Source organism: Lichenostomus cassidix, chromosome 7 (assembly GCF_008360975.1).
Source record: "Lichenostomus cassidix isolate B80296 chromosome 7, HeHo_3.0, whole genome shotgun sequence".
Lineage (NCBI taxonomy): Eukaryota > Metazoa > Chordata > Aves > Passeriformes > Meliphagidae > Lichenostomus > Lichenostomus cassidix.
Window position 1 is genome coordinate 27,562,893 of NC_139488.1, and position 17,273 is coordinate 27,580,165.

The 17,273-nt window shown below is 39.9% G+C and overlaps 1 protein-coding gene across 1 annotated transcript in view; it reads right to left on the reverse strand.

Moving 5' to 3' along the window:
* Positions 1-17,273, reverse strand: part of ADCY5 (adenylate cyclase 5) — a 204,614-nt gene that overhangs the window by 62,404 nt on the left and 124,937 nt on the right. Inside the window, exon 3 of the mRNA XM_085066957.1 lies at positions 15,911-16,032. Coding sequence (XP_084923083.1) covers positions 15,911-16,032 — 122 coding nt within the window. The remainder of the gene's footprint in view (positions 1-15,910; positions 16,033-17,273) is intronic.

A 17,273-nucleotide genomic window follows, 5' to 3' on the forward strand; every position in this document is an offset into this window, starting at 1 on the left:
GACAGCAAAAAACCAACAAAGCAGCAGGAGACCAGATGGCTCTTGGAGACACTGGTGGCAACGTGCAGACTGCCATCCACAGAGCCACTGCACGATGACAGCCAGGCTCGTTGCAAAGACATAAACTGCAGAACCCTGCCTTGATTTTCCCATGTTTGCTTTCAAGTGAGGTCAGAACTGCCTGAGGGGCTCAGCTGGGAGATGCACATCTCCAGCACAAACACTCCACATTTGTGGCTGCAGCTCTGCATTAGCACTGTTGGGAATGCCCCATGCAGAGGGTCTGGCCTTGCTGATGCTCTAGAGCTGCTGAGAAAAATGGCATCATGCTGTCCATCACGGTCAGTGCTCCTCACTTCAGTGCCTGTGGTCAGTCCCTCACTGCCAACACAGGAAATAAGAAGAAATTTAGATCTTGAAATCACTAACCAGAAGGGGAAAATGCACCAATCATGCAAGGAATAGATTTTCCATGACCTCCCTAGGTTTGCAGTTTACAAGCATGAATAGCATCCCCAGTTACTGGAACTTAGCTATAGCTGGGCAACATCAGTACTCATTTTTTTAATTTTAAAGATGAAAAACTTGCTATCCTCTCCTTCTAAACATTTTAAGTTACAAGATTTTCCTATTTCAGCAGACTATATTTAACCAGATTGATTTTTCACTGGAAACAGGAGTAATAAATAGGCTTTTGGGAAGAAAAACTCCTTGAGGAAGGCAAAACCAAATAAAAATAGATATGCAGTGGCTACCAGCCTAACTATAGGTGTGACACATTATAGATGTCTTTGAGATGAGTGAAAGGAATTTTTTTCCTCCATCATCACCAGCTGAATTAGTTACTGCGGTCTGTCAAACCTAAAAGAGAAATCAAATCATCCTAAATAAGACTTTGTGTTATTAGGAAGGAGGAAATTTAGACCTTTTTCATGTATCTAAGAAGGGACTGATGGGAATGTGAATTTTTTTCCAATTGTTCTGGTCAGGGTAAAAAAACATGCAAAACAAAAGATGCCAAATCCATTCCATCTCCAAGGAAGTTTATGAGGGCAAAGCTGAAGGATAGGGCCTTTTGCAGGAATGAACTATGCATAGTGTTGACCCCAACCATGTGCTTTTGCTGTGGCTCTGAGCAAGCCCAAACCCATCCAGGTCTGCCTGACCAGTACAAAAGAGCTGGCAGGTCTGTCCAAACTGGAGCTGAATACAGCCCACACCAAAATAAATCTCAGATTCATTTTATTTCCACAAGACTGCCTGTAAACAGAAAGCAAAAGCCATATTCTGGGTTTCAAACTTGAGGTGTGCTTTTTTCCCCGTGAGCATTCCTCCAGTCTGTTTCCTGGGATTGGAGCAATCTCTGATATCAAAATTCTTCCATAAACCAACAAGTAGGACTATAGAGCTAAGCAAATTCTGAAAAATGGGACCAACACAGTTGTAGTTCTATTCATGGCAGGAATGCACTATTCCATCCTGCCTTCTCTTTGAGACAATACCTTCCAAAATTGACTGAAGCTATAGAAGCAGCACAGCAGGAAAGAGAAACAACTGAAATATTAAGCATTAAAGCAAAAGACAACCTGTTGCATAGAGGCTGTGTGCCAGCAATCAATCGGTTGTCAGAGAAGGCAAGACAGTAATAAATTTTGTCACAGTTAACAGTTTCACATGTATATCCTAGCTCAGGAACAAGGCAGAGAGATGAAATTGCCTCTAATCAGTTTTGTGATGCTTTCCGTTACATATTGCTCAGGTCTTTGTATTTGATGGAGAAAGAATAAGCTCTTCATAGCTGTGAAAATTGCCTTCAGTCTGTTCTTCTCTGGTATCATGGATATTCAGGCAAACAATGGTGCTTTTGTACTCCCTAACCAAAAAGCTGCAGTAATTCTGCATGCAGCCACCATTTCAATCTAACCTTACTTCTTCGCTCTTTCCACTAGCTTTCCCAGTGTCACATCATTTTGGGATTTATTTACTTTGTCACCCCAGCAAGTCAGGGTTTTCCCTCTGGAAAGCCACTACATAATGAAAACATTACATTAGCATGCAAATGTCATAATTTAAAACATTAAGGAGCAATTGTGCCTTTCCCAAAGTGGGAAAGCAAAATGTGCCAACTCCCAGTGGATCAGCTGAGAATGGACAATTGATGTGATGTTCTGTGTACACAACTGCCATTGGTAGCTTAGTAGATCAATAATAGAAAGTGGCCATTTGGTGGGAAAACTGAGTGCTGAAGAATAAGTATCACTTTTTTCCTGCCCTTTTTAGAACAGTCAGCATGAATGGACTTGCTACCCACTCATTTCTATACTTTTAACTGTAGTTGAGCAATTGTGTTTTTAAAGTTACACTGATGAAACTGTAAAGAGAAATGGACCCAAATCATTTAGAGAAACTTAAATGTGCACACTTTACAATGGTCACTTTTCTGAGAAACACCGGTGAACATCAGTGAAGAAGAACTGTAAAATGAAGACAATTCTTTGTCAGTTATTTTGAGAGTTAAAATGGCTGTCCAAAGAAAATGGTAGAGCTCATTAACTGAGGGATCAATGTTATTTGATTAATAAACAAACCTGATAATAAATTTAATAATAAACCACACCATGTTTTCAATGACAAGGGAGATTGGTTGCAATGTCAGAATGAAATGAAAAGGAAAAAATCCTGCAGGAAATTGAACTTGTTATCTGGTTGTTGTACACTGCATTAATTTTCCTTTCCTGATAAGAACCACTAATTAATAGATACCCTCAACTCACAAGTAAAGTCTCCCAGCTTTACAAGGACTATAATTTAACATTAAGGGTTTTTTTTTTTTTTTCCCCCTTTTTAAGGTATGACCTACCATTACATCTGAATTCACCAGTGCTCTGAGGCTAACATCTATCTTTGGCTCCCTTTGGTGACACAGAAAACTCCAGCTTCCGTGGAGAAACAAGGTAAATATAATGAAATTCTGTACAATTGGTATCAGCAGTAAAAACCACTCCTCCACAGAGTGGTTTCAGGTGAGTTCAGGTGAGCTCACTACGTAAGGATTTCTATGCAAAGATGATTCTTGAACAGGAAATATGAAATTCCATGCAACTCTTCAGCCCCTAACATATCTCATATTTCAAATACTTGGCATATTTCCATGATTTCATACAGTAAGCAGTGACATTAAACACCTGTTAAAATGTCATTGATGCTAGAAAAGCAACACCACACTATTTTCAAGAGACAGCAGTATGGTATATAGGTCAAATACATAAAGATGCTCAAGGTGACATGGGAAAACCATGGCAAAGCAGGAATGTGCATCCTGGCCTCCTAAGTCAAGGAAACATCCCACGAACCCTACTCCTGACATGCTGGAGCAGGGACCATGGTGATGGCAACTCTGCTCACTGCATATATGTCTCTCTAACTTGCCCCTAAATCTCCCCAGATTTTTGCAATCAGTGATTTCTTCTCATAATTAAGTAGGCATATAATTTAAACTTGATTTCAAGAGAATTACTGTAATTGCCACCACCAGAATAATAGATCTGCATATAAAGAAATGGCTTTTCTCTTGCATTTTCCTTTGGAAAATTTAATTTCTGTGTTAATGCATTAGGACATTTCACTAAGCCATTTGCTTGCTACTCTCAATACTCACTAAATATTATCTCCAAATGTAGTTCCTGCAAACAGCTATTAGTTTATCAGTGAATTAGTATCAATAAAATCAATAGAGTCTGACCAGATCTTTTCTATAGCATAGAAAACCACCTTGGAGACCACTTAAAACATTTATTATGGTAATGTGTCTCATAGCATAAAAATAAGAGGAAAGTTGTTATTTCAGATCTTTCTACATCAATGCAAAACCAGTCTAGCTAACTTCTCTTTACTTTCTATGCCACCGCAGTAGCAGCAATTTTGGTTTTCACAAAACCCAATGAAATGGAATTCAAGTGCTAGGGAGGACACATGCCCATCTGAAGGCTAACACATCTGGCAAGAAAATTGTGGCTAATGAGTCACAGGACAACAAACAGGTTGGGACTTTCCCTGTCAGGGATCTGATGAATCCAGAGCTCAATTCACTGGCAGAGAAGGAAGTTTGAACAAAGTGCCTCAAGTGAAATGTCTTTCAGAGAATCCATGTTAACAGCCACACAGATCCTGTCCCTAGCACAGATCCAGTCAGGTTTCTACCAGATGCCTTGGATTAGAATAATTTGCTCTTCCAGACAGGAGTAGCCATGACTATAGTAAAGTGTTTCTAAACCAACACATCCGTGTTCTCCCTGGGGCTCTGTGCTGTGACTGCATGGATTGATGTAGTACAAGTTTCCAGTGTGGACAGAGCCTGGGGCTGTTGGGCAGATCAGGAGCAGTGGAGAGGGCAGCGGAAGAAAATGGAGCATGCAAACAGAACACAAACCAGAAAGGTCTTGGAACAATCTGGAATCTGCAAGATGCTCACTAAGGCAAATGGTGTTTGGTGTTTGTATGGCTGGTTTTAATGCTCCTACAGTTCAGATACCAGGAGATGATTCCCTATTCTTATGTACCAAGCCACTCTCTGGAAGCCTGAAAATGCTGAGCACAGCTACTCTATTTCTTATATACCACAATAAACAAACTTGCAAAAGTGCTGGATTCTAAAAGCCACTGCAAAGAGAGAAAGAAAGGTGGGGGGGAAAGGCACAGCAGCCCACACAACATCAAATGCTGGTAGGCTCAGTGCTAAATAGCAGATGATTCTTACTGAATAACTGCCCTAGATTTTGCAAACAATACAGGGAACAGAAATAGAAACCCATTTACATATTGCTGTTAATAACTTTATTTATAGTGTCACAGCTAGAGCACAATAACTGCAGCCATGGCTTAACTTGAAAGCCATTCACTGTGGAAGTCAGACAGATACTGTTTTCTCAATCCTTATGCAACTGAAAAAAAAGCCTGCTGACAACATCCAGTCACCAGAATCCTTGTAAACAGAACAAGAAAAGAAGTGAACAGCAGTCAAAGGCAAAAGCAAATCATCCCCAGGATCCCCTTGGCCTCTGCCCCTTCTGGCAACTTAGGACATGCTGTGGTTAATCAAAGACCACCAGGGCTAGAAACCCTGGCAGGTAATTTTTCACTTCAGTTTGAGCCTTGTGATAGCATCTTTCAGGAATACTTGACTGTTGTTTAATTTATTTTTTTGATTGTTATTTCTTGTTTGAATTAAGAAATACAGAGAGGGCTCAAAGTCAGCAGCTACAATAAGAAACAGTATGTGTCCAGCATTTAAGAGAATCCATCCCACATCTGCACTGCTACATGACTGTAGCCAAATCTCACCTGGGAGCCGAAATTCCTGCCAGCTAAAATACCACTGGCCTGACACACAAGACTGGCACATCTTTAAGGTATAGAAATGTACACAGACATTTGTATCTTTGATTCCACAGTATTTTGCAAAAGCCTGCTATTTATAGGTAAATGGAGTGAAATTGCAAGCAAGGAAACCGTCTCCTAAGACCCTTCACCCAAGATGTGAGAAAACATGGATCTAATTTTTCCTCTGCCTGAATCCAGCCTGAACTGGACAACTGGCTATTTTGGATTGGGAACAGGGGTGCCCTCAGGACCTCATGCTGCTGCTGCTCATTACATATAAAATACTCAGAATAATTAGAGGCAGAGACAACGAGCACTCCGCTCTGCCCTGCTGATTATGGTGCGCAGTGTGACATGGGACAGTGGGATCTGAGCCGCTGCTCCGGGGGTTGATTCTTTTATATAAAAAATGAAACAGTTAACAAAAGAGAATGAGGATGCCTTCTTCATTTATGGCCTCTCCTAGGAGATGTGGCCTCAAACGCCCTCTGGTACATGGGAAAACTGCATCCAGATAACCTACCCTGGTATGTGGGTCGAGCCGCTATGCTCCCAATGAGCATGGTGTGCCTCATCACTTGTGCCTCTTCAGCTCTTCACTACCTCTGTGCTGTACTTTCTGCCACATGGAATGTCAACTGAATCAATTAATTAATTCTCTGGGTCTCCATTTTAGTGAGGAACAGAAAGATGCCCCTTTGGCATGGCAGCCCATCTGCACTGCCCTGCTCACTCCCCCTACAGATCCAGCCAGCACTCATGAGAAGTGCCCAGCATAGTCTGTGTGTTTGTGCACACTCCCAGCTCCTTCAGCACAATTCCTCAGAGCCTTCAAGATGTAGTTGTCTGGATATTTCTGCAATGGGAGCCAGGCATATCTGAACTCTGATCAGCCTCACTACCAAGTCAAATTAACGAACTCACTGTCCATCTCAGGTTTTACGTTTTCAGACAAGATACCATTTTCAATTTACTCCTTCTACCATTCCATACTTCCAAGGAAAAGCAGTTCAGCAGGTAAGCCACACCTGCAATTTCAATGTTCCTGGGCTTTGCTAGAAATTTGTAATCATTTCCAGTTTCAATAACAGAATTTTATTCCGTTTGCAGCTGAAAATTACAGAGTACTGGATATTAAGAATGGAATAACACTTACAATTTACACTCTGTAGCACAACTTTGTCTCTACATGAGACCTGTCATCCTAAACTGTGACTTGCTGACCACTGTTCCACAGAAGAGAAGAATCTTAGGGGAAAAAGGCAAGGATGTGAGTGTTTTCTCCTTTTTAATTGAAACAAAGTAGAACTATTAAATCAAAAGGCCTCTTTTTCTCCTGCCTGGAAAGGAAATGAATCTCACAAAGGGGCTTACAGTAGTTTTGAATGCAATCCAGAACAAAAGGTTCCAAATGAAACAGAATAATTATACTTTTATGGATCAGCTCTTGGCATTTGTTGAAGCCTGATCTGTAACTGCAATTGCTCAAGTTCCCCTGAGCAGAAGCCAAAGTTTTGTTTGTTTTGTTCCACAAATTGAATCTTATTAGCTCATTCTTTGGAAACAGCCAAGGCACAAAGCAGCACTGCATTGGTGTGGATGCTCCTGGGAATGGAGGCTCTCCACCAGAACTGCTATGGCACATAACTGTCCACTGTCTATACCTGCTTGCATCTGGTTTCCAGTCTCCCTTCATTTTTCCTCCAGACATAACTAACAATTGATAAATTTGCTCCTTTCTTTCCAAGTTTTTTTTGTCTTTCCCGTATTTTTTGCCTACCTCTCCTCCCCACTAATATCCCATCACTCTGTGACATAGGTTCTCTCCATTCCTTCATGGTCCAAGGTGTTACAAAGCACCTCTCCAAATTGCTACCTCATTCAGCACTGATGTATGGGTCTGCCAGGCCTTGGAGATAACAGAAATGAAGTAGTTGTGAGAAGAAGGAGAGTTGTCCTAGTAACATTCTATTAGCAACATTCCCCACAGTGAGCAGGAATAGAGCCAGTGTATGATCACACTCTGCAAAGAATCATGCTTAAATTAAAAAACCTACCCAAACCACCACTGTCAAAAAACCCCAAAACAATGAGCTGACATGGCAGATCAAACTGTCACTACTGTAACCCTGCTGGGAAAATTCCCCACTACTTCCTACATGCACCTTTCTCATGTGAGAGGACAAGTTATGCTTCCAGCTCTGCACAGCTACTAATGGGGACAAACAGGCATTTACAGCTGATCTTACAGCTGAACAAAGCCCTGGCCATCCAGCCTTCTGCTTGTCACTTACTGGGGAGATCTCTGCAACAGGAGGCTAGGAGGGAGTATTTTGCTGATAGTCACACAGATCCAAGTTTTATAAGTAGTCACTGTACCAGGTTTTTAGTCTTGGGGATCAGTTCTGTAGAACTGGAGATGAGGAAGTTGATTTTGAATGTTGATGATTCTACTCTATATTTAAGGGGTCATTTTAGTAAGTTGATTCAAAATGGGGACATGGTTACTGGTCAAGAACATCCTGAGAACTTCTCAGTGCCTTTGAGAGCCTCAGATATTTGCAAAAATCACATAATGAAACCATGAAGATCTCTGCTGGTCATGGTATCAAGGAAGATAACACCTATATTCCTATATTTTTTTTGCTTTTTAAATGGCATCCCACATACACTTCGCAATCTCTGAAAGCAATCTGCAAACTTCCAAGCCCCCAGAATCTACACAGTTTTACAAATCCTTATTCCCACCATTTCAAATTGTGTGCATCCTTCTTGGGCTTTGTAACAGAAACACAAATGGGCACAGAAAAATCTCAGTTTTCTAAAAAGAGCACTTCTATCATTCTACCATGGCAATGCCATGCCAGGGGGATATTTGTGATGAAATTATTTTAATCTTTTGGTCTTTTGCCTCCTTCGCTCTTCTGTGCAGTCCTCTGGTGCTCCTCATTTCTGTTAGCTCTGTTTCTGAAGTGGTCTGTTCTTATCTTGGTTTCTTATAAAAACTCCACTTATGAAATTACGCAGACTGCACAGTCAGTACCAACCTCTCCCTAACTTTTCCACCACTTAGTATAAAGCAAAGTTAATAAAAAAAGAGAAAGTTTAAAAAATACATTATGACTTTCATTTACTGGAGGACACAGACCCAAGTTAGCAATGTACTAACTTGAGTCACAGGATGCCAGACCACTCAAGAGCTCTTCTCCACTAATTGGTTTCAGCTTTTGTCTCTTCTTCATTATTTATCCAGTGTCAAAATTATATATACACCAGTAGGAACAGATGCACAAATTAGCAGCAATTGTTGAGGGATATAAATATAGTATAAGACAAGAGAAGTTAATCCATCCCCATCCAAAACTGTGCCTCTGTTTTATAACTTCTGTTAAGAGAGCTTCAAATAGTTTTGCAAAGTTCACTGCATTACAGAATAAAAAGTTTAACTAATTTTTGCTTTTCAGTCATTATCATCTAAGGAGGAAGCAAAAAGGTAGGATGATTTTAATAAGAACCTCTTCAAATGTTACATAAACTCAATGTTCTTAAAACCACTTTGCATGTTAACTACATGACAAAGCAGTTCATCAACTGAAATATCACAAAGTCTTTACCGGAGGAAAGCAACTCTGTAAAAGCAAGTCTTCACAAAAGAAAAGTTTTGCTCAGAGAAGACTCAGTTTTTCTTGTCAAGGTTACTCCAGAGTACAGAGGACTAGGAGTGAATTAGTTGAATAAACATAATTTGATGCTTTTTTTTTTTTACTATAAATTTGATACATTTGTTTTATCAGTTCAATCAGCAGTCATACCTACATTTTTTAAAATTTAATTGATTCTTAGTACTACTGAAGAAAAAAGAGAATCCAAATAACCTTGATGAGTTAAAATTCTGCTCTGTAAACTTCTGCAGGCACCTTCATTATTCTCTCCAAATTACTATTCACAGTATTTCATCATTAAAACATCTAACACTCTTCAATCCATCACCCTGTGAACTTCACAGGCCCTTGTGTAAACTCCAAATAGCAGGGTGTGAATTATACATCACAGGCCCTTCCTAATTGCTGCTGGCTTGCTGCTGGCTGCAGATCTGCAGTCACCTGGCACGCTGCACTTTTGGGATGTTATCTTTATTACAACACACGTGTTTAAGTAGTGCAGCCAGCAGGGTGCCTTGCAGCCAGTTATTTATCTGTTTTGTTCTTCAGAGGCTACACGGCTCACTCACACCCCTCAAGACACCAGGAGCTCCCAGCAGGGACCAGGATCACAATATATTCCCAGTTCAAAGAGGAAGATCACTGATCAAATGAATACTTAAACAAGTTAGCATGTATTTGTTCTTCTTAAAGGTTGCTGTGCACATGGCCAAAGAGGTAGATTTGCTAAAATATATATACCTGCTGTATTTTCTGTATTTTTTTGGCATAAAAGTTTTTATGACTGAACCATCAATAAATTTATTATCAAGAGGGATTGATCTTGGGTTGAAACAACCCCTGTAGTATTCACATCCAGCCTTATTGCACAGCTTTGAGGCCAAGTCCAGGTGCAACAAGGCTGTAAAGTAAGTGAATTTCTTTACACATGAATTTTAGCACAAATGACAATCTCCAAACAACAAGTGACTTTTTCCTCTCAAAAACAACAAATTAATTAGGAAGAACCAAGAGATTAGTGGCAGTAAGAGCAGAATAATTCACCTTCATCCATGGGTGAAACCCACTTCTGCGCTTCCTAAAACTTATAGCTAACTTAAAAGAAAAAAAAAAAATCTGCAACAGTAAAAAGCAAAGATTCATCCCTGGCAGGCACAGGTGAAACTCCTAGGAGCTGGCTCTTGACAGAGAAACAGAGAGTTCCCACCTAGGTAAAATTCACTGCTGTCATTTGGGGAAAGACGTGGGCAGGCTCATTTCCCTCCCACTCACTTTTCTCATCCTACAGCCTCAGCCAGAAGTTACAGCAATTAAATGCTCTGAACTCACATGAAACCCACAGTTACCCCCCACCTACGTGCAAAAATAACTTTCTGCTGCTTGTGGGCATATGCCTTGAATAAAGAAAAGGAGGGAGAGGTCTTGCCAAGACTTGATTCTGAGAAACAACCAACCAGCCCATCAACACACTTTGGAGGAAATCGAAGCTCATGGACTGGCAGGGAGAGCAGCAGGATGCAAGACATGGATGAAACTGGCTCTTGGGCTTTCTCCTGCTTAATGCTGCTCTTCCTTGTTTTTAAACAGAAACCATCAATTTTCATCCTGCCTCCCCACAAAAAGGAAAGAAGACAAGGAGGGAGATGAATTATACAGTAAATATTTTAAAAGTTACTGCTCCTGCCCTTTCCTGGCAATGAGGCCTTCCAGAGAAATTGAAGCTACACAAACTTTGGCTGAGATGAGAGACTGTGGAGTCTTTGAAAATATCCATGGAAGAACCATCAGAAATTTATACCTGCCATACTGTAGTTTCATTTATTAAGGAGGGTATGTCCTTCACCACCAAGAAACATTAAGACTGGATGTCCTGTGTGTGAGGACATTGGGAGGAAGGAAGAAAAAGATGTTTGCTTAGTTGAATTTCTTCTCAGATGTCATAGCTCACAATTCCATAGAACCTTGCAACCTGGGAATTTAAAAAACTTCATAAGCAAATAATTAGGCATCATAACACCTAAAAGGTGAAGAGGTTAAGTTGACACAGCTGGTCTGAATACCCTGACACTCAGCCAAAGTGCAACTATTTGGTCGTTTTCAAGGGCAGAACTTTTTGGTGTTAGAATGTTGTTAAATCAGAAGACGAGTTACAAATGTTTTTCATTTAAAAAGCTGAAAGCAAATGGTCATGTTTCATTTCTGCAAATGGTTTAGTTCAAGTTGTCAAGAAGTTTGAAAAACTCTGAGAACAGGTTCATGTTGTTGATTACAGGATTCATAAGAATTATGTGAAGGGGAGAAGAGAGGAAACTGTCACTTTTACTGCACTTGGATGCCAGCTCTAAAATAAACTCCTTGAAACAGTTCATCAAAGGAATTTCAATGACAAAGCCAACCTTTATCCCTTCACAGAGGACTTCAAGCCTCCTTTTATAGCACAGAGATTACTATATTTGGCCAAACCTAGATAACATTAAAGCCATTATCACTGCAGTGAGACACTATAAATAGCAAGAGTAATGTAAAACACTTAAAATTCTGTCTGGGAAGCATGATAGATAAACAATATTATCTATGCATAATTTAGAGCTTGTCTATCAGACATAATCTCATTCATGATAACATGAACAAATTTAGTTACATAATTCACCTTGTTGTTTACCCAAAATTACTTGCATGGTCTTGGGAACTCCTTTCCTGATTGCTTTTGACAATAGACTTTATATTTAACACACACACATATGTGGGAAAGGTCAAATCATGCTCTGAGGTTCTGGATTTGTCAAAGTTAATTCTCATTCAATAAATCAGGACAGGAAGTGGTTTCGTTCTCTGTTTAAAGGTTCTGTTCACGTGCATCAAAAAAGAGTGTATTAACCCCAAACATTTTCATCTTTGTTTTGTCACTACACTAAATTTTTCAGAAGAACATAATCCTGAAACACATTTTGCTGCCAAAACTTACAGGAAATTATATTTTCATTGTGGATAAATTAGTCTCTGAACTTTACTTTCCATAACAATAATCAGGAGATTATGAACTCATTTGCAGGAAGTCCAGATAAAAAGATTTGCTCAAAAAAGATTGTCTTTTACTCATTCAGTTCAAAAAGACCACAGTACTTCGCATTAAAAAAATCATCTTTTCCTTATGAGAGGTAGCCCACCCTCTAAGAGAAGTGTAACACAGCAAACAATATCATAGCAGAACTGCTCCTTATTAAAGGATCATGGCTGTGTTTTACAGACTTACTACTGGTGCTTGAGGAAGAGCTCTTCTACACAGGTTTAAATTGACTTATTTTTTTCAAACAAAAATAATAAAAAAGAGAAGTGTGTAACTTCTTTTTTCTAAAAAAAACCAAACCCTGAACCATATAACCTAGAATCTAAAACTAAGCATATAAAGCAGAACTGGAAAGTTAAGGACACTTCATTTTTAAATTGAAAAAGAAAGCCTACACACATTAAGTTCACATAATTTTAGAATAAGGTTTTCTGCTGGTAGAGTGGTTTGGGTTTGGTTTTTAATTAAAATTAGAGGTGGTCCCAAAAGCCCAGACCCAATCATCCCTGAAAATTAAAATATTTAATCTTGTCTGGAAGAGAATTTAGTAAACCACTTCTCCCATACAAAATGTCAAACCAGGCTAAGTGCACGAGGCTGTGCTCCTGAGTCTCCTGAGTTCAAAAGACCCAAGTTAAACCTATCTGGATGAAAACCTCCAGAGCCTCATTATTTCCATGTTGACTGTGAGTTTGGAGAGTAACCTCACTCTGAAGATCCAGCAAAAATCAAGATGTCAAGTTCCAGGCATTAGGATGACAATCAAACTTTTAAATCAATAGCTAACAAAAATTCCCATCCATTACACTTTCATTTAAAACCTACCTCTATACACAATCTGGGAGAATCGGGGAAAAAAGAATTGCTGAATACAGCTGATGGAGGAGGAAAACCCACACCTCTGTGCAAACACAGAGACCTTCCCACTCCTCTGAACTGCAGAGGAAATGCTCCTGCTGATAAATCATCAACAGGAAGCCAGATTCAATGGCTGGGCACAGCACCCTTGCACTGACTTCAGATACTTCTCAATTGCCTTGACACAATAACCTTTAGCTCATAAAAACTTAAATCTTATGACATTTTTGAACAGTGATGAACACAAAAGAAAATTACTTGGAGCATTCTCATCTCAAAAGCCTCCCCTCGAGCATTTTGCCATGCAAAGTAAAGAGCATGCTTGCTTTTATTCAGCCAGTTCATTAATCAGCATCATTGAGATGCTACCTCCCCCCTCCAGTGCGTTTCTGTGTGCATGTAAATGCTTCAAAATCATCTGCAGTCATTCCCACTAGAGGTGGTTTCAGTGCACCCAGGCAAGAGCAAAGGCTCCGTGCTGAACTCCTGGTGTGAAATGAGTCATTTGTTCCAAATCATGTTTCCTTTCTTCAATATTCGTACTTAGTTATTCATTTCCCTAAAGTACATGAAGATGAGATGTTCCTGAGTTATTTTCTCTTTGCTCTCAGCACATATACTATTTTATTCCTATTTCTTATCTCACTTTTCCAGCCTTTTCCATGATTTCAGTAGGCTTTGATTTAGGACCTCACAGGCACAGACAACAAAGCCCACACTTTGAGGAAGATATCATTTAAGTTGTTTCCTCTAGCAAGATCTGTTGAGACCTTAGAGTCCCTTTGCACTGGAGATAGTTGGCACCTGCAAGGGCCTGATTCCCAAACACTCATTACCATGAGGAACAAAGTTAAAATTACTTTTAAGCTGCAGAAGTGAAACTATTACATAAATGCTTATATTATTCAATAAATATGCAAGATCTGAAAATTAAATGTTTGCAACCATCCTGTTAGCTACCCATCAGGAAACGACTGGTGCACATACCCATTTATGTGTGTGCATTTCACCTTTCATGTTTCTTCACAGCTATAGCTGAAAATCATAACAAACTCTCTTCTCTTTATACACTCTTGGCCATGTGCCATTTTTTGATGCATCTTTTGAGATCTCCATGTCTTCATGCCATTATCTTTGAGATATTTTTTCCAATCACAATTGTTCCATCAGATTCCCATTCCCCCTTTAAAAATTAATTTTTTTAATTTGCAAACTTAGTTAATTATTGGGTTTTTTGTGTATATATAGTCACATAAATTAAAATTTCAAATTGGTTTCATCCTAAAGAGATAATCAGCTTTACTGAGATTTGAGTACTGAACAACTTTCAAACCTGCAAATAATGACACATAGAAACAGATGTGAAAGACTAAAATACCAGTCTCATGCCATACCTAATGAATTGCACTTAGTTTGAATGTCAAGTTGACCTTTCAGTAATGGAAAAAAGTAATTCACAATCAGCATCTATCACAAGAAATTTACACACCTACTTGAACAAGCTCAGTGTCATTAAGGAAGAAATGAATGCAAAGACTGAAAAGTTAATTTACTGTAGCACAAAGTCTGCTGAGGGCACTATGGATGGCCTCTTCCTCTCCATCACAATACATATATTTTTTATTTTTCATCACTGAACCATTATTGTCTTTGATTTCTGACACTGTTTTTGTCTTCAGTATTGCTAGTGGATCTTTACCTCTTTACTGAGTCACAACCAAATAAATGGAAGGGCTGAATTCCATCCAAGGCAGCACACAGACTTGCCCTGATTTCAGTGAGTTTTATATAAAACTACATTCAAAACTGATGAACCTCCCAGTTTTCTGCTTGTACATTACCTCTCCCAGCTATTCTCAATCCTAAGATAATGTCTTCAAATGCATCAGAATTTCATGTGGGTCTTTCCATGTTACTTTTTGGAGGGTGTTAGAGATGTAAGAAACTCACTTTTACTTTTTGACCATAAAGTATCAGAAAATACAATTCATCAACATACTAAAGCTCCATGAGAGAGAAAGGCTACACAAGGAGTTCACAGGAAAAAACTCTTGTTGTAAGGGGAGATGGAAAAGGGGAGCTCTCTGTCCCCAGTCCCTGTGTCTCAAAAGAAGTATTTATAGAGTGACAGAGCTGTTACACAGTTCCAGGACCTGGCTTAGCGGAGACATAAGTGATCTCCAAAGACATCAGGTACAACAGCAGAGGTGAAATGCATCAAGATTAAGTTAACTTTGTAACTGCAGCCTATAAAGCTATCAAGCCACCTGAAGTACTACTATATTACCTCTTCTCTGGGAAACTGGATGGTGGGAACCAGGTGATGTTCAGAAGCTCATGGGGCTGAACTACCCCAGCAACATGGGCTGAGCTTGATTTGGCATGACTTCACAGAGATTGGATATCAAACTGTTCTCCTTATCCAGGCAGACCAAGGAACAACACATTGCTGAGTGACTAAGCAGGTGTCAAGGCTGTCACTAGTGGACCTCCTGCTTGTAATTCCAAACTGGCAGAAACCACACCAGAAGATCTTGGCCAGGCTCTGCAATTCACCCTATGGGAAGTGTTGCCAATCTTTGACTTGCATTTTATCATGTCTTATCAGAGGGGTGCTTGTAACTGTCCAAAAATAACTGAACCCCTTCTCAAAACCATCAACATATAACACCTTCTCAAAACCATCAACACTCACTCCAGGAAAGAAAAAAGGAAATTGTAGGGAAACAGATCAAGTTGCTTCTCAAAGGAAGATATCACAGGAGTGAGGCAATCTTCCTACCATTCTACAAACAAACTTTCAAAAGTCAGCTAGCAACACTCTAGAGTCATTACACTTATTTTGAATTATGTGTCACGGACATCTTCATCTCTGGGTGTTTGGGGCCAAGCATTGGGAGGGTCCCTCCTCCCCCATGGCTGGGAGACAGGCTGCTGCTCTTACCTGACATTGTCATGCTTCTGGATGTAGATCTTATGAAACATCATGTCTTCCTGTTTGGCATTAATGTCAGCTTTCATCTCCATGGCAACATGTCGAGGAAGTACAGAGAGCAGGAGACGCTCCTGTGGAGTCAGACAGATGAACCAATTAAAACACCTGCTGCCCAGTTAACAAACACACTTTGTTCCTTACTGGGGAGAAATGACTCATCAGTTTGGTGAGAGATGAGTACAACCAAGCAAAATGGGCTCCATAAACCCAGAAGCTGATCCCCTAACCAGTCATATGCAATACTGCTCCCAACCCCACAATAAGAATTCAATGATTTTAGAAAGAAAACTATTCTTTTTCATTCCAGATGCACTGGGCTCACAATTCATGGTTGCCAATTCTTGCAAATGAAGGAACCATGCAACTCCAAAAGTGTCCATGCACTCTTCTTGGAAGGACTCTGAAAAATGATATTGCCTGACCTCCCACACAGTGTCTGCGCACCACCATGAAGTATTCCTTCACCTAACACCAGAGGAATGATACCCCAACACCCTTGGGCACTATTTAAAATTCCTTCCTTGCTTATCTAATTATCTAAGCACATTCCCCCAGCAGGCACAAACCTGCTCTTAGCAGCTGAAATGTCGTAGAAACGCCCCAATAAAACCAGCATGAAAAGCATTATACTTCTACACTTTAAACTGCTATTAGTGCCCAATTGCATTATGACCTGCAAACCCACCCAGTCACCTACAAGAGTATTTTCAATAACCACATATCATCAACAGTTTGTGGCTCTCCTTGCCCCTCACTTAGCACTTTTATTTACTGATCATAGTTTTCGTGTGACTTTTGTAACATTGTTTTGCAAGCCGTTCCATACAGAGTTAGCAAAAATTGACAAAATGATGACTTTCTAGTGATAAAAACACATAAAAACAAGTGCTTGCTATTATCCTAAATTTGGTGCCAATTTCACACAGAAATTATAGAATTTAAATCTGCAGGTAACTTGTGCCCCAGGGATGTATTTGTGTATATCAGGAATCACACCTGAGAATTCTGCCCAGAGCTTCATTCTATTCCCAGTCACACCCCTTGAGGTTCAAAAGGTTTTGCAATGGCTCATGAAGGGGGGGAGCATCTCCTTTAGGATCAGCTCTGCTGTGGTCCAACCTGCAGGCACTGCTCTGGAATAGCTGAAGAATCCCAGGAGCTTGTGCCACTCTTGTCTTTATTTTTCTTTCCCTGAAGTGAGCAGGAGGAAGAAAAGGCCCTTCCTTCTTGACACAGACAGAAGGTGGTGCAAATGAAGGTCCCTAACCTTATCTAGCAGCTCATTAATTCTCAACAACACAGGGAGCAGCAG